This window comes from Acipenser ruthenus, chromosome 1 (assembly GCF_902713425.1).
Source record: "Acipenser ruthenus chromosome 1, fAciRut3.2 maternal haplotype, whole genome shotgun sequence".
Lineage (NCBI taxonomy): Eukaryota > Metazoa > Chordata > Actinopteri > Acipenseriformes > Acipenseridae > Acipenser > Acipenser ruthenus.
The window spans coordinates 31,538,231-31,563,999 of NC_081189.1; the positions used below are offsets into that span (position 1 = coordinate 31,538,231).

Consider the following 25,769-nt stretch of genomic DNA (forward strand, 5'->3'; position numbering starts at 1 on the left):
AAATTAAGATAAAGATCCAGCCAGATGCCTAGAGTACTTAAAAGCGCCCACCCACTCCAGAGTTTTACTCTTAAGTATATCCAAAACAAACTGGTTTCTAGACTATGTTCAGAAGAGCACAGCACTTTTTGTTTTCTTTTTACAATTCAAAACTAATCAATTCACATTTTACATTCTAAAATGAAATAAATATACTATTCACTTGTTTTAATGACTGGATCTGTTGAAGCATAGTGGATTTCAATACCCCAATGGGAATTAACTCTAGTTTTTTAAAATCAACATCTATCAGGACCATTTTTAGTAATAAAAGTCACAATGGTGGGGGTTGTTTTGTTTTGTATTGCAGTTCAAGTTCATTTTGTATTATTTATTATTATTAATAAGTATTAAAAAGTTAAAAACAGTCTACCGAGTGGATAAAATCTGAAACGAAGTTGAGACTGTTGTCTCCAAGTACACTAGAAAGCGGCCTGAAGCTATAGATATTAATTGACAAGACGGCACACTGCTGTTGCTATGGACCCATAATGCTTGTTTATCTAAACTGTACCGTGTCATGTTATCTCAGCAATTCTAATGAATGTGAAGGGCAGATAGATTCTTCTCTAACACATAGCATGTCTTACATATATCCATCATATAAGAATATTGCAGGGTGTGCATGTGTGGGTCCAACCAAAAGGACACAGCAACAGACTGACCTTTGACCCGTCATTCCACTTCTTTTCAGAGAAAATGCTAAATCATCTGCTTTTATAAAACTCCATGGTTTATGTAGAAATCATTTTAGCTTAGTATGCAAATTAAATTAAAAAGTTGTAACAAAACTTTTTATTGGTCTTTCATATCATGCATTTTATCATATTCATTTCTAATATTTATATATTTAAGATATTTCATATTTTAAAGCGATGTTATAAAATCACATTTTGTTTCCACTGTCTCTCGCTATTCAAGTTCAGTAGCAGTATTTCGCTATATGAGACAAACAAAGTAACATTTTACAGCACCTGTTTTCAGTGAAGTAGCTGCTACTGACTTTAACAGTTTTCTGTTTACAGAATATATTACAGTTGCTTTGACTTTTTAAGTAAATGCGACTTTTTAAGTAAATTTTGGATATGAACGAATAGCCAGCTTGGAAATCTCTGTACTAATAAAGGTGATCAGGCCGATTCAGAACCTAGTTTAACATAGATGGGTTACTAGAACAGTCTTTAAATAAGTCATGTGTAAAACATTTGTGAATAGGGGGAAATCATTCTAGATTTGGGCAAAATCTATTGGGTATATTAATGTAAAGGGGAGGATAAATCTTGACCCATTTTATTGATATAATATCTTAACATTGCTGTTCCCTTAAGTGTATTTTGTGAAAGAAGAATGCCTGCAAACGGCTTGGTCAGAGATCACTGTACTCGTGCCAATAGCGCAACAGCACCACCTAGAGGAAAATATAATTGACAGCAACATCCAGGAAGAAAAGAACAATAACTCTGATTTCACTTTTGATCATTATTCTTTGTATTTCATTCTGTTTATTGTGTTTTTAAACAGACAGGGAAAAAGAAAACAAATAACAGTGAAAATAACAGAATAACAATCTCTGTAAAAAAAAAAAAAAAGGAAAAGGTATATCATGTATAAAAACACAAACAAAAGCCTACAGTATTAGACCTCTGGGCAGTTGGGGTGGTAAGAACAAAACATGGCATTTATGACCAAAGAAATCTTTTTACACTTGATTTCTCATTCAGAAGAAGCATATGCTAGATGGCACCACAGATGGCATTACTGAGAGCGTGCAAGACCACAAAGGAGCGATAACCAAGCCTTTCAAACAGAAACAGATCCCATCAGGATTATCCAACTCAAAGAAACAATTAACTGGACACATGGCAGTTGGTGTGCTTAATGGTGTGGATCCCTGAGTGGTTCATCTGGTAAATGACAACCCTGTTGTGTGTAGTCGAGCGCATGTTATCCTGCGGGGAGCATTGCGTTGGTGCTGGTGCTCCTACAGGTTGGGGAGGTACAATCTTCAAGAAACTGCTTCAGCTCAACGGACACACTGGTCAAGCACTCGGGGAGCTCAAGCAGACATCTGAAGGGCGGATCTCTGCTCTCCAGGTGTCTACATCCATAGCTGAACTCCTGATTGTAAAGAAGTGATTGTCATGTTGGTGGGATCAGAAGACAACTTTCAGTTCTCCTTGGCTTTTTTTAAAGGAACATTCTAGCCTGAGGAGAACAAGGGGGATCAAAATATAGGACATCATTGGAGTAAAATCTTTATTCTTAGCATATATCTGATTATTAACTCTCAAAATCAGTGTATAAACCCAAGAGTATTCTGTCCACGTGTTCCTGATATCTGACTGCAAGGCACAGTCACTGATGTGATACATTCTGTAAAAACAGGTATCCTATCTCAGTGATATATGACTTGGAGGAGGCATTTTAATTATAAAAATGAAATTTACCACAAAAAACAAACTGTTAAAGCCAAGATATTCTCACAACTTCCAAAACTGTATTCTGTAATTAAGTTAATGTGGTATATGGATGTACAGTTATGACCAAATGTTTTGCAACGCCTAGAATTTTAGGATTGAGAAATAATTATATAATTATATATATATGAACATAATTGAGATATTTTATTTAACATAAATCTACCAGAAGCCATAATAGTTTTACAGTATTTCATGTTCAAACTATCAAGCGGTATGTAATTCTATATGTTAATGTAACATTATTCAGCAGGTTTCATTCAACTTTATGAAGCAAAATGAGTTAATTCTATAGTTGATGCAAAACTTTTGGCCATAACTGTGCACGGCAATTGTTTAAAAAAAATTTTACAGACATTACATTCTTTCTAAAAAAAAAAAAAAATCTCATCTTTCTCTGGCTATGGAGATTCAGTGGTCTAGTTGCAAGAAAAAGTCCCTGTGTTTTATGTTATCTCATGGTGTACCCCTAAAGATCAACTCCCCGACTTTTAATAAACCTGGCAATTATTTTGATTTTACTGTAAACAAACCCGCTACTACAGGACCCGACTCGAACCCGCAACCTGACCCGACCCGCTTTAATAAGACCTGCAACACGACCCGAACCCGCAAGTGTTTGTCCTTTACTTATTGCCTGCACCGACTGGCTCTCACATTCCCATTGATACAGATATATCTACCATTCTCCACAGATCGAGTTTATACAATAGGCTATACAGCGTGGTAGCTTTCTCTAGTGGTCTAGATATATTTTAACACTGTAACATATTAACTATCTCTACTTTACTATAAAATACCTGTCTATTCCTTTCGTGCCACCAGTTGAAAGGGAGCTACACCTGTGCTTTCGCAGAGATGTACCAGTTTTGTGGCTGTCGTTCACAAAGACATAATGACAAGCAACGCAGTTTTACAAGCAACGAATCCAGTCACATGTTCGTTATTTTCATTCACTATGATTCCAAAAGAATTCCTCACTTCTGATTTACCTCTCGAACTACATGACATAAACCCTGCGCTATTTTTTGTTTCACCTCATCCACAAACATTTTTAATATCACCAAGCAGACGTGGTTAAAGCATCTTGTGACATATCAAACAAGCGAGAACACGGCTTAGTCAGCTGACTCTTCCCTAATCGCATCCTGCTTTAGTGCAGGAAATACTTGTACATTTACTTTCTAATATGTTATTTGGGAAAGGGTAAGAGAAGAGTACGCTAAAATGACAGAAAACATTTTTGGTTATTCAAATTCAGACCCGAAATGTACATTTATTTGACCTGCACCCGAACCGCAAACTGTGAAAAACTTCCGGGTCATCCGCAGGTACCCGACCAGATGCAGATATCACTTTGAATAAACAACACGCCACTACTATCCATAGTATTGTTTAAAACTCAACACGATAGTTTTGAGTAAGGCCTTTCACATTTTTCAATACGCGTGAAACATTTTGGCACTAGAAGAGGCAGCCGTTCTGGATTATTCTACTGTTGGTGATGTCTGGCACTCTGGGTCCTTACATGTTGTTGCAATAGGGGAAACAGTCTGTGTACTGCTATCAGAAACTACACGGGCTGTTGAGAAAGCCCCAGAGGCAATAACCGCGGTGAGGAGACTTAGCGTGGCTGAAATGTTTTGATTAACAGTCATCTGTTCCATTTGAAACTGCTCACTATTGTTCCTCTGCATCATAATTCGTCCAAGATCACCAACCTGGTTTGTCAGTTGACCTATCTGATTTGCCAGTAGTGCAACCTGGTTACTAAGCTCGGATAAACCTGTATTAGTAACCTGGTTCCCTTCACTAACATGGCTAACAACAGTCTCATTAGTTTCACCAGAATATATATAATGGTGTGGCTCTTTCTTATCCTGCAACGCTTCATCCAGCAGCGGAGGGTGTCCCTGTTCCATGTGCTGATCCTGTGAAAGCGAACAGGGTGCCAATGAAAAGGGTGGGCCCACAATCCTTGGAGTAAAATCCTCCAGGAGAGAAGATTCATGGGGCTGGACAATTATGATTGGTCCAGTGTGACTTTCTTCAACTTTGTCTGGCTCATCATCAGCTAGAACTTCTACAAACACTGTGAACAGCAAAAGAAAGAATGAATTAACAAAACTACAGTGTTAATGGAACTGTGAAAAACAACGCACTACATAGCAACATATAAATGACAATAGCTATTTTAAACAGTGTTAGGTGTGCCACTATTAAGATTAATTAGTACAGATAATTCATTTCTATACACTAAACATTGATTGACTGAAGTAAGCAAATGATCTAATTACTAGGGCTACTGATTTCCCACAATCACGGAACCACGGAAGGAATCGTGGAATTAGGCATTTGGAACGGAATTGGAATTTTGGGAATGGAATTCTGCTTTGCAACTGCACCTTTAAAAAACTGTGCAAACAGTCTTCTACCGCTGTTATTCTCCTATAAAAAATAATGGATTGCTTTGAAAACTATACTACCCAGAAGCCCAGCGATGATGCTTGTATAAAACATTTTTGTATGTTTATTTGGATCATTGGATAACGAGAAAACAGGTGGTTTTGTGGGCATTACGCTGATGGACTGTCTGTCTGTGTTGCGGCGCTGCCTGTGTGCTGTGTGAGTCGAGTTGTTTAAAAAAGCAACTAGCCCTTTTGTGAGTTCTATTCTATGGAATAATTTTGGAGTTGTATATACAGAAAAGTGAAAAGTACTGAAAAAAAACGATTGTCAACCCCCCCCGCCCCTCCCCCGATTAAAATAACTTAATTGAATTTATGTATTCATTTATTTAGTTATTATCGCAAATCCATTACTCTGTCACCCGCTCAACACAAGGAAACAACACGGTGGTTGAGATGAAACCTTTAGTTTTATAACTTATTATTTCTCATTTATCATTAACGTCTTAATAATACTATGTACTCCGAGTGATTTTTCATCTCGTGTGGCTATTATTATTATTTATTTCTTAGTAGGTGCCCTTATCCAGGGCGACTTACAATTGTTACAAGATATCACATTATTTTTACATACAATTACATTATTTTTACATACAATTACCCATTTATACAGTTGGTTTTTTACTGGAGCAATCTAGGTAAAGTACCAAGCAGTTTTACAGCAAGTACAGCATAAACCAGTCTGCGTTGTTGCAGATGAAACTACAGATAGGAGATAAAAGTGTCCTGAACATTGTATTTAATTTGTAATTTTATGAAAACTGTATATTTTTTGTAATAATGTCCCTCGTTTTCAACTAGTCTACATATTATAATGCCAGCAATAAGCTGTTTTTTTTTTCAAAACACCTTTAATTGTTGACTGACCTACAGTACATTGTTACTAGTGGACTGCTTTAAGAAAGATTTTTCCTGAAAATTACAGTATCTTAGGGACTTAAAAATTAAAAAAATTAATTCAGTAGATTTTTAATGTAAAAATATTATTTATGTTCAAATTACATTGTTAATTCTTAATAAATTGGTAAAAATGGGAAAAAAAAACATAACTGGTCATTTTGAAAAACAGAAAAAAACGTAGCTGGTCATTTTGAAAAACTGAATTTGCCATTCCCAGAATGGAAAATCAGTCGCCCTAAATTACTGTGCGAGCAATTAAGTGTCATTAAGTGTATTCATAGTAACCTGGATTAATATCACATTGACCCTTTCATAACATTGTACATACTTTGCATCGACGAAAGCAACCAATCCTGTACCTGCAACTGCCGAGAGCCAATCACAGACTGTATGCTCGACTGGAGCACAGGCACAGCATCTTTCAACAATAACAAAGCGAGACGCAGACAGTTCAGTAATATTGCTCCATTCGTATAGATTCCGGAGAGAAACGGCTTGGCTCAAGGTAGAAACCTGGTGAGTTAGGAGGCATTTTAGAGTGGCATTTAATGAGAGATTGTATTGGTAGTTCAGACTCCATCGCACACGGACTGGTAAGTAGTTGCTCCGTTCATTCCTCAGGCAATGGCCCGATTATAAAAAGGGGTTTAAATCCCTAACAAGTTAATAATCGATTTACTAAATAAAAACTCATTGTTTTTCTCTTTATATGTATGTCACCCTTGTTTTATATTTAAAAAAATGTTTGGGACTATTTTCTTAGTGTCTTTACTCAGCGGAAAGGTACCTGACGAATCGGTACAATTTCAAGGTGTTTTTTTTAAAGAAAACAAATAATTGGTAAAAATAATTTTCTAATAGCGATAGTGCCGTCTCGATGGCGGCTCTACCGTGTGATAGTTGACCTTGATTTTCGTTAGCACCCTTGCCTTCGGCTTGGGAAGCATAACTCCCATCATGGTTAACTATCACACGATAGAGCCGTCATCGACAGGCACTATCGCTTAATTATTGTGTTGAAATAAAAAATGTAAATCACCTTCTGGAAATTCATTTTGTGTGTTTGACTCTGCAGATCCAAGTTCGTCAAGAAGTGGGAGGCACTCAGGATACACAATAGCTACAACTCTTCTTTCAATAATGTTCATCTCCACATTAGCTGTTTTAACTTTTGGGTGCTTCTTCAGATTTAACAGACAGGTGGACCGCCTTTTGAGGTCATCCCATCTGTGTTTTACTTGTTTTTCACTTCGTCTGATGGCAGACACAGAATTGACTTTCTCTGTTATTTGACTCCAGATTCTTGTCCTTTCGCTTAAGCACGTAACTGATCTTTCCTCTCCAAAGAGTGCTTTGTAATTGTTTGATATTTCTGTCACAAGTGTATCTAACTCAAAATCGGAGAATTTACAAGTTCTTCTTTTCTGGACTCCTGCCACGGTTTCATCCGATTCTGATTCGCTTCTGTTCTCTGTTTAAAAAGAGTTGCAGAAATAATCTGATAATACACCAGACTTTAAATTACACCATAAATGCTGTACTCTGTTACTTTATATACCAGTAAACAAATCCCCAATAAACTAAATACAAAACAAGTGTGTCACAAATCTGTAACTCCTGCAAATAAAACATAATTAGAGCCATCAGCATCATGAAAAGTATTAAGGATATAAAGAACTCAAACCCAACTGTACATAACAAGGCTGTAATTCCTTCAAGGGTTTCTGACATAAACCAAGTAGAGTAAGCACCGCCCCCCCCCCCCCCCCCCCCCCCCTCAGAAAAAAAAAATTGCTCACCAGAGATTATAAAAAATACTGCATGGGGTAGTTTTTAAAAACAATTCTTGTAGAAGCCAGCAGCACCTGTGTTTTCTCTACACGCTGCAGCCAAGATGCTTGATTCTCACATCCACACCCATATGATATTGCAGTCAAAATAGTCACACAAGAGTCAACATAATCCATGTATTTAATTATATTGTTCATATGAAGTTCATCAAAGACTAAAAGTGGTTTGGAGCGACAGAACCTCTGTGCATAAAACAGACAAGGTTTCCATCAAAACTACTTTAGGAAACAAACCTTGAAATTTACAGTAAAGGGCTTTTAAATAGATCCCGTTTTCCTGGACCAACTTAATCAATCTGCACGACCAGCTGAATACCAGCAAACCACCAGCTCTGAGCAGCATTCACCAGAGCTGATCACTGCAGGAATTTCCCTTAAATTATAGCTCAAAGGAGTTCAAAAGGGTGTATGATTACATTTACTTTGTTTAGCTCTCAATAGCAATTTTCTCGGGATGCCAGAATGGTAACCGATCATGAGATTTGATTTATAAAATTATTGAAATACTGATATTAAATTATTGAAATACTGATATTAAATGTTTTTTTCCATGATTATGCAAATGTGACTTTTTTTTTTTTTAACCAAGCTGTATTTATGTAATTTGATACGGTATATTACATTTAGAGCACCAATTAAAGAGAATTTCTAGATTATAGATAGGTGCCAGTTTAACATGCTCCAAAAATTATAAACTAATCTATCCTCAAATCAGGACAACGGCACTTAATATAGCCTAGCTAACCCGGTTGTGCAGAAACGTTATTAAAACAGCGGAAGTTGTACTTACCCCATTCTATGTCATAATGTGGAATGGCAGTTGTTGTATTACCTGCTGCAGGATACGGGTATTCTTCCACAGCACAGCTAACATCAAAACTCGCGTCGGTCTTGTTTAATCTGCGATCATTATTCGTTTTAGTTTTCTTTAGTTCTTCAAAGACGGCATTAACACCCGGGGGTGTACCCTGCTTGACTATTCTTCTAACAAGAACCCTTTTTAGGTCATCCCATCGGTGTCTTACTTGTTTTCTGCTTCTCTTAACGTTCGACACAGAATTCACTTTATGTGTCATTTCTGTCCAGAATGCAGATCGTTCTATGGAAGTTGTATATGACCTGCCTTTTCCGAAAAGTTTATGATAATAATTTGTCACTCCAGTGATAAGTATATCCAACTCAGAAAATGAGAATTTACAGTTGTTTTTCTTGCCTTTACTACTCATTGTGTTTAGCACAAATATGCTTACTAGCACGTACAATAGACTGATCGTGATCGGTGTATGATTTGCACACAGCGTAAATGCTGTATTATAACACTTAACTAATAAGTAGAAATACAAGCCATTGCAACCATTTATTTACGGTGTCTTAAACATTACCGTTAAAACGTGTGTAAAACAACGGAAAAGACCTCACTCTCTGCCTGTGTTCTGAAGCTCCGCCCAAATATAATGACGTATCGCCGCAAGAAAGAACGGAGAAACACCTCCGGGAGATCCGTCTGTCTGCAACTGCGGTAGAGAGCACGTGGTTTTTAGTACTACTAGGGTTCTCCATGCATTTCAGTGGAACTTGGTGATGCTATCATTTTCTTTCTTTTTTTTTTACTATCTGTATTTTACCGCATCTTAATAAGTTTTTATTACTTTTAATTGAAATTAGGAATTAGAACGTGTTCAGGTAAAGCGTTGACTAATATGAATTGAGCTGGATGTAATATCTAAATATTATATGTCTTTATGTATTTATTTATTTGATCTTTTAATGCATTTTATTTCATATATATGTGCATATATGTAATATATTTATTACATGTATGGATATTTATTGTACTATTTTTGAAATGAATAAAAATATATATAATTATATTTAAAAAAAAAAAAAAAGATATGTTTATATTATAGAACAACTCATATTCTTTGCAATCCACAATACAGTTGGGCCAAAAATAATTTTCCACAGTGCTAAACTTGTAGCAGATACTAAGATGAATTGAAATACACATCCTTAATTATTTATTTAAAGCTTTATGTAACATCAACATTTTGGGGTAAATGCTTTGCGAAAAGGACCCTAGCTGTATAATCAGTGCGTCAGTGGTTATTTTCCACCAAAAAAAATTGCTTTCAGTGCTACAAGGAATGTTTTTTGAACATAAGAAAAGTTAGAGACCAGAGGTATCTAACTGGTCAGCTCACAGTTACTCAGCAGCAACACAAGGCTCATTAAACACTGACCAAAGTGTCTACTTCCTCCTGTCCAAACCAATCTCCACTGAATTTCCAGCTGTGTCCTGTGATCAGTCTCTGCACTGAACTTTAAATAATGTTTTGCTTTTTTTCTCCGCTGGGGATGAAATCCCTTGCAAATGGATATAGTGTGGAGGTGGTCACATATCTGACTATACACACTTACATTTGTGCATGTGTCTTGAGAACTGTTTTTCCAATTGACATGGAGCTTGATTTTAACATTGCTTAGCGTAGAGAGTATCAGATTCTGTTTGTACATGTGTCTGTCTGTCACACTTACATGTTTACATAGCTTGAGAACTGCTTATCTAATTTGGATAAAACTGGGGCTATATGGATGTGTCTGTCTCTGTGATCGTCCATCCATCTGTATCACACTTTTTGCTTGTCAAATTGTGGTGATTAACCTTTAATTGCACATTTTGCTTTTATTCTGTACTGTTCTGTACATACTGTTGATATGTGTCATGGTCTTCAGCTTCGTCATTGTACTGATAGCTCTAATTTTGAAATTACAGCCGGAGATTTATGTTACTGAAATACTTGATCAGAACTTGTATCAGACAATGAAGAAGATGACTTAGAGGTTAGTGGTTGCTGCATACATATTAACTTCTTGGACAAAACCCTACTGATATATGTGGCTGACAAGTCCCCATCTGTATTGGCAGGTCGTGGAATGCAATAGGCCAGACACCTCCTCCAATTTCAGCAAACAACTGATGCAAAATGTATTTGTGTGTAAAGACCCTGAAAGGCCCTCATATATTACATAAGGAATAATGTTCACCCAGCTGTGAATAGTAAGGCTCACATTCTAGCCACTGACCAGAGCTAAATCATCATTCCCAACAAGTCCCCTAACTGGCTTAATTACTTTATGCAAACAAAAGAAGCAACCTTTCAGTAATTTGCATAATTATCTCCAGCCAGCTGGAAGCTAGTGATTTGTCCCAGCTGCCAGCCTGTGTCAAACCCAGGAATCGCTTTCTGTGTGGACCGTCTCACTGGGGTGTGATTCAACAAATATTATGGGTTAATTTTAGCCTTTGCTGCAACCAATTTGCTTTTAATTTACATTCAGTCATAACAGAATTATCCTCAATCAAACCTCTTTTTTATTACACTAATCAGTTTCTCAATAGGTTTTATGGTGTAAGCCAACCTTTTAAAAAAACATTTGTCTTTTTCTAGGGTTGTTAGATTACGTAACCAATCATTAGAAGCCCTCTATTAAAGTGATGTCATTATTATGATGAACTTAAATTACAAAGCTTTTGAGAGTACATGTGTGTAACACGGTATTTATATTCATCAGATTATTTTTGCACTTATTTATTATCACCAATTATTATATTTACTTTTTGCGCACATTTTTATTTAGTTTGTCTTGCACGAGTGATTTTCTTAATTTTGGTGTTCAAATATTATAGAACTCAACAAGGTTCAATTGAATGATTTGTAAGATCTTACGATTGGTTGCAAAGCAAGTGGCCCGTCCCCCAAACTTCGCTACCAGTAGATTCGAAAGCCAGCTGTTCAGAGTCAGTTGTGTTGCTTTGGTTGATACGGTGTGTTGTGCTTGAAGGATTGTTTCGTTTCAGTTTCAGTTTCAGTTTTGTATGGGATTTGTTTTAGTAATTGTAAGGGTTTTTTTTTGTCTTTTTTATTTAAAAACACAAGCTGCTTTACCTGATGCTGCCTGTTGTGCTTGAAGGTTCCTGTTCCTGGTCTGACACTGTGCGTGCTGATGAACAGCGCTACTGAGGGGAATGCGGCAAACGAAAGGAAAAATATTGAACTGGACTTTGATAAGTGTGTAGACAAGTCTGAACTAAACACGCAGTTAGCAGTGTTTTTTTGTTTTTGTTTTAATTATTTTATGTGGCCAACTTTTGTATTCCGTCTTGTACCTTTTTTATATTTCTGTATTGTAATTTTAAGTGGGGGATCGGGGGATATCCATTTTATTGAAATATCACTGGCCAGCTAATTTAAATGCTTTAGCACTCTTGACTGTAGTGGGTGGTTAAGGTACTGCAAGTCAAAATCTGTATTCAGAATTGGACATAACTTTTGGTTAATCTCTTAGGCTAAAAGCATAGTGCGATTGAGTCGTCTGAAATAGTAAGTGGGATTGGGCAGTGGCTAGTTTACTCTTGTATGCTAGCTTGATTTGTAGGGTGCTTCAGGGCCTACAAAATAAATCAGAAAGACCCCATTGGATTTGTAACATTGTATTGTATGTTATTTGCATTCTCCCCTTGAAGAAATAATACATTGTTAAACTTGCATTGTCTTTCTCTTGCCTAAATTTATTCCAGTGCCAAACAAAATAACCCAAGCCTTTTTAACCTAGTCTGAAGGTGGTGGCGTAGACGGCTACCATAAATTATTTATTTTATTATTTTTTATAACAGACCTAAGCCCCTGCTACATGTATATGGAAAATATTCTAAAGAGGTATTGAATAAATTCCTTTAAACTGTACCTATGTATAAACACTACAGTTGATCTCTATATACATGCATATCTGGTTAAACATTTATGAAAAATGTTTAGCATTTAACACTTGGAAAATGTGTAAACGTATAATTCAAACATGTCGTTTTCAGAAAGATGGTCTGTGGTATGGCCCTTATTATTGAGGCTCTGTGAATGTGCATATGAAGCTGGCAGAACAACAATTGTAACAGGCATTAAGATTGGGATTTTTGCCTACAAGGGACAACCAAAAAGAATATATTTCCTTTAATGGAACTACCGTATGGTATATTTGTAGAAATGAACTGAGCCACGTTTTGATTCCTTCCATGTCAATGAATGTTTTCCTATTTTGCATTGATTTTGTACATGTTGCTTAAAGATCATGTGACTAATCGTTACTATTTAATATTCATCACATCTCATGAATACTGAAGTTGTGTCTTACTACTGATTCACACTTATGGATATTGGTCATGTTGAATACAGCATATTTTACCATTGTGGCAGTCTCAGCAAGGTGGACTTTCTGTATAGAGGCCAGTGTAAACATGACCCATTCTAAAAAGTTCTCTCCTCCCTGAAATATTTGTGTGATATTTTCAATGTCAAATCTTTATCATGCAAGATGGTACAGTAGCACTACATAAATCAAACGAGTGTGTTGTAAAATAAAAACACAAACCCGAAGATATATATATTTTTTTAACGTCTGTTTAATCAAGTGTTGTGGCCGAAAACATGGTGAAGTTTGGGTTATTATATTATTGCACATTGCACATTATGTATCTCATGATTATTAACAATTGAATTGACAGCCCCAGCCCAAAATACAGTATATCACCTCTAATCCCTGGCCCTCATCCAATGGTTCCAATTTTTTTATGGAAACCTGTTCATACAGGTACGAAGCATATTTCTTTTTATGAAGTAATCGGCTGTGGTGGCGTGGCCGTGTAGTGGTGTAGATGTACACACACAAATGTAATTCCAGACACTGTTTACGGTTCAGCGCTTTTCAGCGCACTTTTATTGTTTACAAACAAAAGGTTTAAACAAAACAAATAAACAAAACAAACACAAACTCCAATCGGAGACCTGAATACACTTTGGGTTGTTAACCCTCACTGTCAACAGGACGGCTAAACTGTTTACCTGTTAATTTGTCCTCTCTTCTGTAATTAATCATTCAATTACAGCGTTCAGATTAAGACTCAGGTGTTGTCCTGAGTCCTATAATGTATCGGACTAATGCCCTCTATTGGTTAGTCCTCTGTTACTGCACCTTTTAATTTACACAGGGTACAGAGATCGGACAATCTTAGGCTTTCATATCATCCGTCCTTGACTTTGTCACTCTATCTAAAAATGTAAAGTTACAGTAAAGGCTTAATACAGTATATCGATGCATGATGTCTCAATATTTTTTTTAATGTATTTAATAATTTATTTTATATACCATAGATTTCACTCTAGTCCCTGATGTACTTTAATGTTTACACATATTAAATAATGACTGTTAATATGCTCCCTTGAGTTTATATTTTCCAGTGTAAACTATATATTGCACTCTTCACATATCAAATAACCCTACAAATATGAAGCTGCTGCCTTAAATAGTTGCATAAATAGAAAATGGACAGATATTTTTGAGAAACATATTTTGCTTGTAAAAGCTAATCCTTCCTATGAGATTAAATGACCTAAAAGCCACAACACACAATCCCTTTTTCGTTTAGCCTGACACAAGTGTCAAGTGTTTAACACGACTGGACAATCTACACTGTGTGTGGTTTTATCTACATGCAGGAGCGTTGGCATCTTTCACCACATAAAATGCAAAGGACAGAGCTGGGAGTTTGAGAGGGCTTCCCACAGGTAGGGGTATCCCTGTCAGGACTGGCAGTGTTGTGTCATCCACCATCTTCAACACTTTTCCATTCAGCTGCACAGACCTTAAGGAGATAACACAAGATGGTTATTATTTGTGTGCATGTGAAACATTAAAAGAGCCACTTGGTACAGGTCTGAAATATTACAGTCAACTAATTTATACGGATCAGTTTCCTGTGCCAACAGGGACCTAAGAAACCCAAGACGTCACTGCGCCTTTGGCAGACGTGACTGGTGTACCCCCTGCCTCCTGTTTGGTTCCCCCTGGGGGTTCAGACGTTGCTTTGCTGGCTCTAGGACTCGCACCTCTGCCTGCTGGTGCAACAGCCCGGTCACCAGCCTGCGCTCCAGTCGTCCCTGCCACACGGTTTGGATCCCGTCACCGGGTCTCAGCCCGTGAGGAGGCACTGGAAGGTGGACTGACCCCCCCCATCCCGCCCACAAGGATCCATAGGGAGAAAGATGGACATGAGGGGAAGGGGTTGGTGTTTTAGGGGGGAGGTGGTCGATTGCAGCCATGTGTGCTGTGCATATAGGGGGGAGGTATGTGGCAGGGTGGAAGCCCTGTCGGTGGAATGTGTGGGGAATATTGGGTGGCAGGGAGGGGGTTAAATTCCTCCCTGTTCAAATACATGGGAAAGTGGCTGGAGCTGTAAATTGAATAAATGATTAATGATTAATTAGACTCCAACCACCGGTGTATAAAAAGTGTGATCATGGGTGTTAGTTTAGAATGAATGGTGAGTTAATGTTGGTGTTAGCTGGTGAAGGTGTGTTTTGCGGGGCGCTGTAAATGAAGAGTTATCGTTGGTGTTCAGGGGAGTTGCGACGCCGTGCATACTGGAAGTGGCGGCTCAGCCTGAAGCCATCAGGTATATTGAAAAGTGCTTCTCGTGTTTTGTTTAAACCTTTTGTTTTTGGCCACCGTGCCACTGTTTGTTTGTTCTATTATTTTGTCATAAAAAATGTGCAAAAGCGCTTTAAAACTTGCAGCTTCTGTCTCTGGGTCTCCTTCATGCCAGTACCAGCCTTGGCTGTAACTCTACCCTGGCACAGTCTGTGTTATTAGTTCTTATCTAGACCGAAGTATGACTGGTTTGTTTCACACTACTCTTCGATTATATTTTCCAACAGGGGACTTATCAGCACTTAACAGCCTGAAATGAGCTCTTAAACATGTACTTTCTCTAAGTTCTGCTGGTACACCAGATTGTAACCAATAACATGTCCCCTTGTAACACTCTGCCCCAAGTGGATGTTAAAAATACAACTGTAAGAAATACCACATAAAACAAATGTGGTATTTCATACATTTACTGTGAGTGCAGGTGGACAGGTTAATGGTAACAATGTGGTGTACCAGCTAAACTTAGACTGAATACATATTTGAAAGTACTATTAAGGGATTTTATACCACAGACTTTTCGTTTCAGGGGAGAACCAAACTCATAACAATACAATACATTTTTATTAATTAGATTTTTGTGAACTTGTTTGGCTAAGCCAGTAAGAATAGCACGTACCATAGTGTAACATCCATTGCACGTCTCTCAACTCAAAACTTACTTGCCCCACAAAAGTTGAAACATTGATAAATATAATTTTGACTATGACTGGACCGTATAATAAGAACAGTAGTCTACTGCATACCTTGAATGTAAGCCATCTTCTCCAGCAGGCTCTAAGAGGTAAAGGACGACTGTTTTGTCAGATAAGAGTGGAGGTAGGTGGATTGTTGATGTTTTCTTACTCAGATTTAAGGCAAACACTGTTACAGCTCCTGTCCCAGAGGTCTCACTGTAATAAAGAAGAACTTTATGTGTGGATCATTGTATCCTAACATCATTCTCCAAACTGTAGCCCCAGAACTTCATCTAGTCATGGCAATTATATTATGAGGAATTACAATATGTGAACACTACATGTGCTCTTTTTAAAACATCTTATTAAATATTGGTCTCTCAATATTTGACCATTCTAACATGACAACAAATATGTTTCATTATTTTACTGTGGTTAGCTAATGCTTAGTTAATATCAAATGGCTTATTTATTATTTCCAGGACAGCTTGGAGAGTCTCTATCGTGGGTCAGTGGAATTGTATGGCATTGTATGAAAATGTACATGTTAACCATGTTACTGAAATACTTGTAACCATTAATACATTTTAAAAAAGTGTTTAATAAAAGAAACGGTGATCAGACAACAATCTCGTCATTCAGTATGCACAGCTTACCTGTTGCTCTTGGTGCAGTGCATGTACACACGGTGAAGCTTGCTTTCTGTTCCTTGATGGGTGAACGCTGTAGCAGCAAGCACCTTAGGGCCAACCAGCTTCTTGTATAGCAAAGACAGCCAATAGTCCTAAAGGTAAGATAGATTATGAGCGATGTGATCACATCACTGGAAACATAGAAAATCTCAAACACATTAATAACGTTCTCAGTGTTGCCCCTTGAGTTTACCAAGAAGGTGCAGAAACAGGAGTAAAAACAAGTATGTCAAGTATGTCAATGAAAAATTAGACGCACACCGTCATAGAGACCGAGATTTTGAAAGTCTCACTACCTTGGGCGAATAAATGCCTTAAATATTAAATATGAAATTCACCACAACCTCATTTTTAACAATATCCAATAACAGTTTAGATTGCATTTTCTCCTTTTGGTATTTTAGTCTTTTAACCCTTTTAAAAAAGTCACATTTCTCCCTGTCTTCTGAAGATAATATTTAAAAATTCTGCAGGCCGTTGTTGTTTGTTTTGATATTCACTGCGCTTTGTTGTGTTCATGTACTGGTGGTAGAGTTTGTTTACAAAAAATGAGGTTGGCAATTTTATAATCAACCTTATTATACTGTATCTGGTCAATGTTATTATAACACAGGTCTCAGGCCACCACCTAATCTTATTATACATGCACCACCATTGTGTATAATAAGACTGTAAAACATTGAAGGTAATAGGAAAATTATTGTTCACCGTGTATTATAAATGCATTACTCACAGGCAATGGGTCGAAATTGGAATCAACTAAATGGTAAGATCCAGCCCCAACCAAAACTTGCCTGATGACCACGTCAATGCCCAGTCTGGCTGAGAGTCCCAGTTTATCTAGCCACCTAGAAACCACCAACAAAAAGAGGTTAGGTATTCAAGTTTTGTACAAATTTGGTTCTTTGGATTTCAGACCAGAGTTTTATTTCAATGCTTGCCCATTTCCAGGCACAAATTCTAAGACACTTACAGTAATTGTATACAGATTTCCATTTCCCTTTTTATATAAGTGATGATAGTTATAGCGTTGACTAACTTTTTGGTCTTCAGCGATACACTTTTTTAATTTTTTTTTTTTACTGGATCTGATTTTGGAATATATATTGTACTGTTTGAAATTATCCCACATTGCTTTGTTTATTTCACTTATGAGGTTGCCCATAAACAACCTCTTATAATGCTCGAGACCCTTGCTGTTTCACTTTGACTATGAAGCCAATTTATTTCTTTTCACAACCTTGTCAACTCATGTGTCACAGGTAAAATATCCCACCTCTCGTTCTGCTTATGCTACCCATAGGAAACTCTGTGGAGTCCAGTGGGTCTTATTTCATATAACACAGCAAGTGGAGAGGGAAAGTACTTTTATCAAACATATCATTGTGGCTTGATAAATAGACTTTACTGGAGAATAAAGTAATTTCTGTAACATTTTTTAATGTCTTGAACATGATTTTTAGAGGTCTATACAGTAGCTTACAGTATTGGAATTCAAGACCCAGAATAGCATATCACACCAATAAGTGTTTACCTTACCACAGTGCCTAGTTCACAGCAGACAGTTTACTTACATGAAGCCAGCAACGTATGTGTCCGACAATCCAGGGGCTCCACCTCCATAGGCAGAACTTGTTTCTCCCAGCCAGACTTTTTTACCTGGAACTGTCTCATTGACGACCTACAACGTTCAACATCTGTCAGTTAAAAGATAATTCCATAAAATGAATAGTATTGTGTTATTGCACTATCCAGTATGACATGATGCATTTCTGGGTTATTTGTGTTTTTACCTGAAAGATTTCTTGGGTCTTTGTAGCAAGGCTATCCAGCACCTCAGGACTGAGGAAGTCTGACAGGGATGTGTCTCTTCCATTCACATAGTAACTGCGATAATAGAGAATTGGATATAGTGTTTGTTGTCTTTACATCATGTATTACTTCAGTACAAGCACGCTTTGCCCAGTTTTACCACAACAGAGAAATTATGTCTTTCCTGCAGGTCTCAGATGCATACATTGCTGTAGACTGTTTTTAACATAAAGTTGAGATTGAATTTGATATTTTAATGTTTCGGTTCTTTTAGTTAACTTTGACAGTTGTTTCATTCAGTTGCTCTGACCTAATCAAAGGAAAGTTGGTGACATAAAAACTACCTGATGCAAGTGACCAATAGGACATTTTTGGGTCATTTATTAAGGTTTGTTGTAAAAAATAACTTTTTATAATCAATTTACAAGAAACAGATTATGCACTTACTGATGCCAGGTGCAAGCATCTATGACTTTCCCACCCGTCTCCAGAAACCTGTAGAAACAAAAACACAAGCTATTTAACATGAGTAACATCTGTACTACTGCTGCACTGTTCTAGGTGAATACGGGTGTTTGTAAGCACATGGTTTGTAAACTATGGAGGCTCGGTGGTCCAGTGGTTAAAGAAAAGGGCTTGATACCAGGTGGTTCCCGGTTCAAATCCCAGTTCAGCCACTGATTCACTGTGTGTGACTCTGAGCAAGTCACTTAACCTCCTTGTGCTCTGTCCTTCGGATGAAACATAAAAACCGAGGTCCTATTGTAAGTGATTCTGTAGCAGCACTTGTTGCATAGTTCACCCCCTAGTCTCTGTAATAAAAGCATATGCTAAATGACAAATTAATAATGTTCCAGAAAATTCTGAGGCATTTTTTATGTTTATTGGCAGTACAATCTTTGTTTTTGTCATTTACATTTTTGTGAGATAATTTGTTGTGTGTAGGGTGTTTCTTATTACAAGAGATGTCATTATGCACAGCACAACATCAGTTATGCTAGTATCCTTAGGAAAAGATATGTATTGTCCTGCCCTTTTCAGCATGTCATCCAGAAATTCTCGAAAAGGTGGATTGGGCCATCCCTACAGACATTACAACTGTGGTCTGAAAGGTACCAGAGGCTAAGCAGTGCAGAGAACACAGCACTTTCACAGGTGCAGGGATAGCGGTCCCTAGATTGACGCTGGGGTCTAGATCATCCCTCAATTCAGCTATTAGGTCTAGGATGACCTGCGGAGCGAGACAATAATGCTTTTATGGACGAATTATGGGGGTTCTGCCCCCTCCACACAAAGTTACATTAAATGTGATTTTAATTATATATTTAATAAAAGTGTTACCCCTCCAGCAGATTCTCTGTGTGGTCTCGAGGCTGTCCCACATCAGGTCCGTACAGTCCAGAATCTTGGAAGTTTTTGTATCTCCTGAGGATTTCACGAAGGTGAACGAAATCCTTTCCCAACTGGGTGCCGTCAATTCTGATTCCAGATTTCTTCATAAAGCTATTAGGCTCTAGAAAAATAAGTAAATGATTATGTTTTTAAGGCTTTGGGTATTAAGTTCACAGACATTACAGTGTATCATCAAAATAACCAAAAAAGTGATCTAAAGGTGGCTAATACAGTACTGTTTTTCATTAAGCCTTTACCAGTAAATGCATAAACCTGATACCCCATCATAAAAAAATTCTTAAACATGCGAAAATTTCAGTTCATTCCAATATGCGATTAACCTGGTTTCAATGTGTTCATTTTTAATGTTCCTACAGAAAACATACATTAGATATTCTCTTCATACCTACCCAAGGATTGAATCTTCATTATTAAACTCTCCTTATACATGCAATCTGCATCGTTATCACTGTGGTTGTTTTTTGTAACTTGATGTTTTTAAAAGCTTTGTTAAGGATAGTGGCGCCATAATTAAAATAAACAGCTATCATAGTTTTTGTTGTTTGCTACCTTTTAAAAGCAGCTACAAGGAAACGGAAACACTGGAAGCGTTTCTTGTAGGTTGAAAAATAAAAATAAAACTGTATATCAGTTGAATCTCAAAGAAGTGCCAGTATCAAAGTAAGACGTTCCATACCATTGCCCAGTTCCCATGACATGCTGTAGTTCTTTGACTGGCAGTAGTTGAGGAGTTCTTCAGCATTGGAGCTGTTCCAGGTATTAGTTTTAGTTCTCAGTAAGGCATTCAAACCGAAGATTAAGTGAAACCCAGAACAATTGGCAAAATTGTACAACATATCCACGGTAGACCCTGTTAAGTCAATACAAATATTACATATACAGTACATGTATATAAGCTTGTGACAAGGTAAGAAGGCACAGTATTTTCATTAATTTGCATTTTTATGTTGCAGGGAAAGGGTTCACTTCCTGGCTGTCTATGAAGATCCAGGACTAGACTATCATCCTGACAATGTGGACAGATCAGCAAGTGCAAGCAACTTTACTGGGCAGCTTAACTCAGCCCCTTGGAAATTTAGCTAAATGATTTAATTGTTTAGTTAATCAATTTCCTGCACTGGCTGTGTATAAAATGAGAAGCTCTTGAAGGTGCAGAAGAGGCTGGTGTTTGTTACTGCTCTAAAATATTTGAAGTTGCAGGAGAGCTGCAACTAGACATTACCTGATTAAGGCAACTTTTTGTTTAATAGTTTTTTTTTTCCCTGTGTTGATTTACTTGTATTCGCTTCTGTAACAAAAACTCATTTATTAGCTCCTGTGACTTTTTTTCTCTTGCCTGACCACCAAGATGTAATAGATAATTAAGTATCAGGAGAAAAAGTGGATTCCTGTAGAGAGAGAGGGAGGGGGCAGTTATATTACTGATACTTTTAATGCAGGTGGTTATAACATGAGTACAAACAACCTTCTGTGGTGAAATATTGACTCTGTTAGAAAAATAAATGTAAGCAGTAAACACACCTTAAGAAGATATGGAAAGATACGCAAGTGGTCTGTTTCATGTTTTATTTGGATTTCGCGTTTAACACCAAAAGGATAAAGGAATTTGACAAATGATTTTGCCTATGGTAATATCAAATGGAACTGCTGCCCCTGGCCTCAAGAGTGTCTTGGACAAATAACAAAACCACTCCTCAGGCCTGCAACATCTGGATGTCTAACTGAAGAGGTGATCTTCCTTGGCTCAGCAATGGCTTGTCATGTCAATTCTGCTATGGGTTATACAGTACAAGCTTCCTCTTGCTTATGATACTCCTTTAGGAAATGTATCATTAATGACCTGCTGTACTGCATCTTTCTATCGTGCTGTTTCCTCCTAACAGCATAGGTGGTTTGGAACTAACATTACTTTCCAATTGTTACATGCATTGCATCATGGATAATAGTGCAGTGAGTTGCTGTTCAGTCTGCCTTGAAACTCTGCATAAATCTTGTATAGCATGTATACAAATGGGTGTCATGAAGAACATATGGTCTGGGGCTCTACTAGGACTCAGTAAATATATCAGTTGGGTTTTTGGTTTGCATCCATGGTGGTTTTGAGGTCAAGGGGGACAGTGATTTAACATTCCACTACTACCCTGTGTCCACATTCCTTTCTTAAAGAACAATTACATGAACAGATGTCCTTTTTAATACCATCATATTTAAATATTTATTATTTTGCAGAAAGAATTACAAGTCCACTAAAGGCAATTTTAATATTAAATTGGTGATGCTAAATAATGTCCATAATTATCTATTGTCATATTGATATAAACTAAAACCATTATACCTTCATATGACCTTTGCATAACTACACCTTGCTGTTAGACATCTTGAGGTATAAGGTAAATATAACTACACCATGATGTTAGACACTGTGAGGTATAAGGTAAATATAACTACACTTTGCTGTTAGACACCTTGAGGTATAAGGTAAATATAACTACCTGAAATATTTAGCTTGGAACAATGATTTTGATGTTCCTCCATAAGGATGAGTTCCTCCTGCAATACCCACTCTGACTTCAAATATTCCTCTGTCTCAGGAGAAATAGGCCTTCTGTCACAAACACCTGCGAGGAACAGACACTAGAAACATCAGTTTGACATTACCATTAATAGGACATGAGGCAAAAGTTTGTATATGGCTGTGATGCATGTGCACAGCCTACGTGGGTGGATCAAACATTATAAATCAGATATAACAAATTAACCAAAGTTATGCATCTGGCAGAATTCCAATACATCTTATTCTGTGTAAAGATACAGCACAATTACTAAAAAGATAATAAAAAAAAAGTCTAACAGCAGTTGAGTATAATCTTTTGTGATTTATAATAATCGAATACGTTTGTAAGGTAATTTAATACGTTGCAAGTAGGGTGAGACAGTTTGAGCTGCTCAGCTTTGCAGTTCTCTTGTCTGCACTGCAAGATATAACATCTGTCTCAAAAGAAGAGACATCCTACACACAGCATATTCAATTGTCTATGCCATAAACTGTAAATGGGGTTTTGCAATGGGCAGCTGACACGACGGCAAAGTGTTTCAATTTGTTCTTGAGGGCTCTAGTAAAGCTGATGTATCCTACCACAACACAACCGCACATGGTTTCCTATTTGAAGAATATAATGGGATTGGAACGCTCTTGTTGAATGGGAGTATACGCTGGGTTTTTAATATCTGCCTTTTGACTACTTACATAGTAAATTGTGGAAGATTTCTAGTTGTGTTTGTCATTGAAGGAACATGTTTTTTTTTTTGTTTGTTTTTTACTGTTCCACTTCCACAAAATGCATTATGGGACAAGCTGAATGCACAGGAACCCCCCATCATGCTCATGTTGTTGCCAAACAGTTGCACACAACTCACACACAGCCTACAGAGGTATAGTCATGTGACCACATAAATTTGCACACCTTGCAGACTAGGGATTTTCTCATTTCATTTACAATCTCCAATTATTTGAATAGTCTGTGCATGTATTTGAAAGAGGAGGGTTGTCTACTTTCACAGACACAGAACTGTAAGAAGAGCAAATGAAGATGACATTACCTGGTTTGATTCCAAACTGTCTGCTAAAAGCCTGTTGTCTTGTTCCCACTTCCTTGGTGTGGAAGCGCATGAAGTCTGCTTTTGTTCCACCAAATCTCAAGTACCCAGGAGCTAGGCCTTTTGCTAGTGTCCGCAGCTTCTGTGAGCTAGTACAGGTGAATCAAATAGATAGAGTATAGATATAAGGGTGGCATAATTTCATACACTCCTGAAAACGTATCAAATGAAATGGGGACGGACATGTTATTTTCATGTTTGAATATTCTTTCATTTTGAATTAGCTGAAAAACAAACCGTTAAAGTAAAATAAACCTGAGAGTAGAATAAACCTGGTACCCCATTAAATAATCTACCGATGAATCGAGAGAAACTTTCTTTTGTCCAGTACAATGTGCGTTCATTATTTCAGACATCGTTTATGCACTGGTTTCCTTGGCATGATATCTTTTTGATACAATCATTTATAAATTATGTTAAGAATAAAAAAAAAGGTTTTATTAAACTGTGAATATAACACTGAGCAAACCTTGCATTACAGAGCTACAAAAACAGTTCCGAATCAGAAGTTTTGTACTGTACAGTACACCTTGGCAGTTATGGAGAGATGAGAGAATGGGTTGTAAATGTGTACAGAGCAATTAATCTGAAAGGTGATGAAAAGGTGTGTTAGTAGCAAACGTGATCATCCTATGACTGGGTTCTATGTCCAAGTTGTTTAACTATAATCCCAATGAGCATCTTAATTTTTGCACACGTCGGAAGATGTTCTCATCTAACTCCTGTAATACCTTAATTGTTTAGAAGACTCCTATTCTTAACATCCTCTAATTTAAAATGTAATTCCTTTATTATTTGTTTATTTAGCAGACGCCTTTATCCAAGACGATTTACAGAGACTAGGGTGTGTGAACTATGCATCAGGTGCTGAGTCACTTACAACAACGTCTCATCAGCAAGACGAAGCATACAGAAGTTACTCAAGGTCACACTCTGAGTCAGGAAGTGAGCCGGGATTTGAACCAGGACCCCCTTTTCTTTAACCACCGGACAACATAGAATCCTTCCTTGATTGTCTTCTATTGCATGTCAATCATGTTTTCGTTTACTTTTCCTTGGCAAAGATGCAAACAAATGTAAGTGTAGTGCGGCTTTTAACAGGGTTTGTTGAAAACTGATGTGTGTGGCTGTCTTTGACGTGTTGTAGTGACAGCCTATATCTGCGGTGTCCTCTAGAGGCCGCTGTTAATGGCTTTCTTGGGCATTTGATATGAATTGATTTCTTCTGCTGCCAAATTCAAGACATTTCGTAATTATTTAGTAAGTTGCATAATAAAAAGGTGCTTTGTGTACATTTTAAATGCTCCAATTACCAACATGATATAGTATTTAAAAAATAAGAACAACTCACTGTGTTTTTAAAAGATTACTGCAGCATGTTAAAAATGGTATTTAAAATAACAAAATCGTAGTTTAAAGCTCAGCCACAATAGGTAAACACAGCCTGTGTAATTTTAAAACTTCACAATATACAGTAGCAGTACTATATCACTTTTTTAATTCATTAAGCTAGAATTTAGGTGTTTATTTTATGTTTCAATTAATAAACTTCCCTTGCCTTAGCGGGATTCCCCCCCCCCCCCCATACTTACCCCAAAAGGTTGATGTACCTCTCTTCAGTGACCAAGTTGGTATCTACAGCCACTGATAGAAAAGCATCGCTCACTGTTCGCTCAACATGTATTAGATCAGCGTTTACAACTGCAAATTGTTCTTTCTCAAACACGGCATGTATTGGCGAGTAAAGATAAAGCCCCAGACCCAACACCGTCATCACTGCCAACATGATGCGAACTCAAATACTTCTTGATGCCCCGAGACGACTAATATAACGTCATAAAAGCAAACGTCTTCTGAGATCTTCTGCTTCCAAATGTTCTTTCAATGGTGCATTTAAACTAAAGGAGTCTGTCACTTCCTAGTCGCATACTTCTTTGTTTTCCAATCACTACTGCATGTAGTACTAGAGGAAGTAAAACGACTTTTCACTCTAGTTTCGCTTTGGCTGTCTTGTTTAATTTTCGCACCGTAATCACATGATCAAAGAGGTACCTGAGCAGGCAAGCAGGGAATTGCACAAAACAAAAACATAGGCGAAGGTGGGGCTTACATAGGTTAGAAAGGTGAAGGCATATAGCCTGTAGTATTATGAAGCCACTGGGTATAAATGTGTTCAGTAAAGTTTTTAGTTTTAATATTTGAATCTGCCAAATGAAGTACAACATGTCAATTGAATGCTAATACTTTA

The 25,769-nt window shown here is 37.2% G+C and overlaps 2 protein-coding genes across 4 annotated transcripts; both read right to left on the minus strand.

Moving 5' to 3' along the window:
• Positions 1 to 1,575: 1,575 nt before the first annotated feature.
• LOC131737084 (uncharacterized) lies at positions 1,576 to 9,029 on the minus strand. 2 transcript variants are annotated; one of them, XM_059023635.1, is made up of 3 exons: positions 8,525 to 9,029; positions 6,924 to 7,355; positions 1,576 to 4,599 (listed from the first exon to the last, which is right to left on the minus strand). In XM_059023635.1, exons 1-3 carry the CDS (start codon positions 8,958 to 8,960, stop codon positions 4,004 to 4,006), a joined length of 1,464 nt encoding a protein of 487 aa, XP_058879618.1. In that variant the 5' UTR covers positions 8,961 to 9,029; the 3' UTR covers positions 1,576 to 4,003. The 2 variants fall into 2 exon arrangements, with proteins under 2 accessions (XP_058879618.1, XP_058879613.1); XM_059023630.1 differs by having other exon boundaries at positions 1,576 to 4,608.
• A 4,444-nt stretch (positions 9,030 to 13,473) lies between these two features.
• LOC117420934 (heparanase-like) lies at positions 13,474 to 25,539 on the minus strand. Of its 2 annotated transcripts, XM_034034710.3 has the most exons (12): positions 25,114 to 25,539; positions 23,465 to 23,610; positions 22,357 to 22,482; positions 20,541 to 20,714; positions 19,793 to 19,964; positions 18,899 to 18,946; positions 18,433 to 18,526; positions 18,214 to 18,320; positions 17,373 to 17,487; positions 16,604 to 16,731; positions 16,017 to 16,163; positions 13,474 to 14,428 (listed from the first exon to the last, which is right to left on the minus strand). In XM_034034710.3, exons 1-12 carry the CDS (start codon positions 25,305 to 25,307, stop codon positions 14,269 to 14,271), a joined length of 1,611 nt encoding a protein of 536 aa, XP_033890601.3. In that variant the 5' UTR covers positions 25,308 to 25,539; the 3' UTR covers positions 13,474 to 14,268. The 2 variants fall into 2 exon arrangements, with proteins under 2 accessions (XP_033890601.3, XP_058879628.1); XM_059023645.1 differs by lacking the exon at positions 20,541 to 20,714.
• Between the last annotated feature and the right edge of the window lie 230 nt (positions 25,540 to 25,769).

Coding starts and splice junctions, on each gene's coding strand:
- LOC131737084 (XM_059023630.1), bottom strand. CDS start 8,960: ATGAGTAGTAAAGGCAAGAAAAACAACTGTAAATTCTCATTTTCTGAG. Junction 7,356..8,524: donor ACATTATGACATAGAATGGG/GTAAGTACAACT, acceptor CTTTTTAAACAG/AGAACAGAAGCGAATCAGAA. Junction 4,609..6,923: donor ACAAAATGAATTTCCAGAAG/GTGATTTACATT, acceptor TGCTGTTCACAG/TGTTTGTAGAAGTTCTAGCT.
- LOC117420934 (XM_034034710.3), bottom strand. CDS start 25,307: ATGTTGGCAGTGATGACGGTGTTGGGTCTGGGGCTTTATCTTTACTCG. Junction 17,488..18,213: donor ACATACGTTGCTGGCTTCAT/GTAAGTAAACTG, acceptor GGTGGTTTCTAG/GTGGCTAGATAAACTGGGAC. Junction 16,164..16,603: donor CACTGCACCAAGAGCAACAG/GTAAGCTGTGCA, acceptor TCTTTATTACAG/TGAGACCTCTGGGACAGGAG.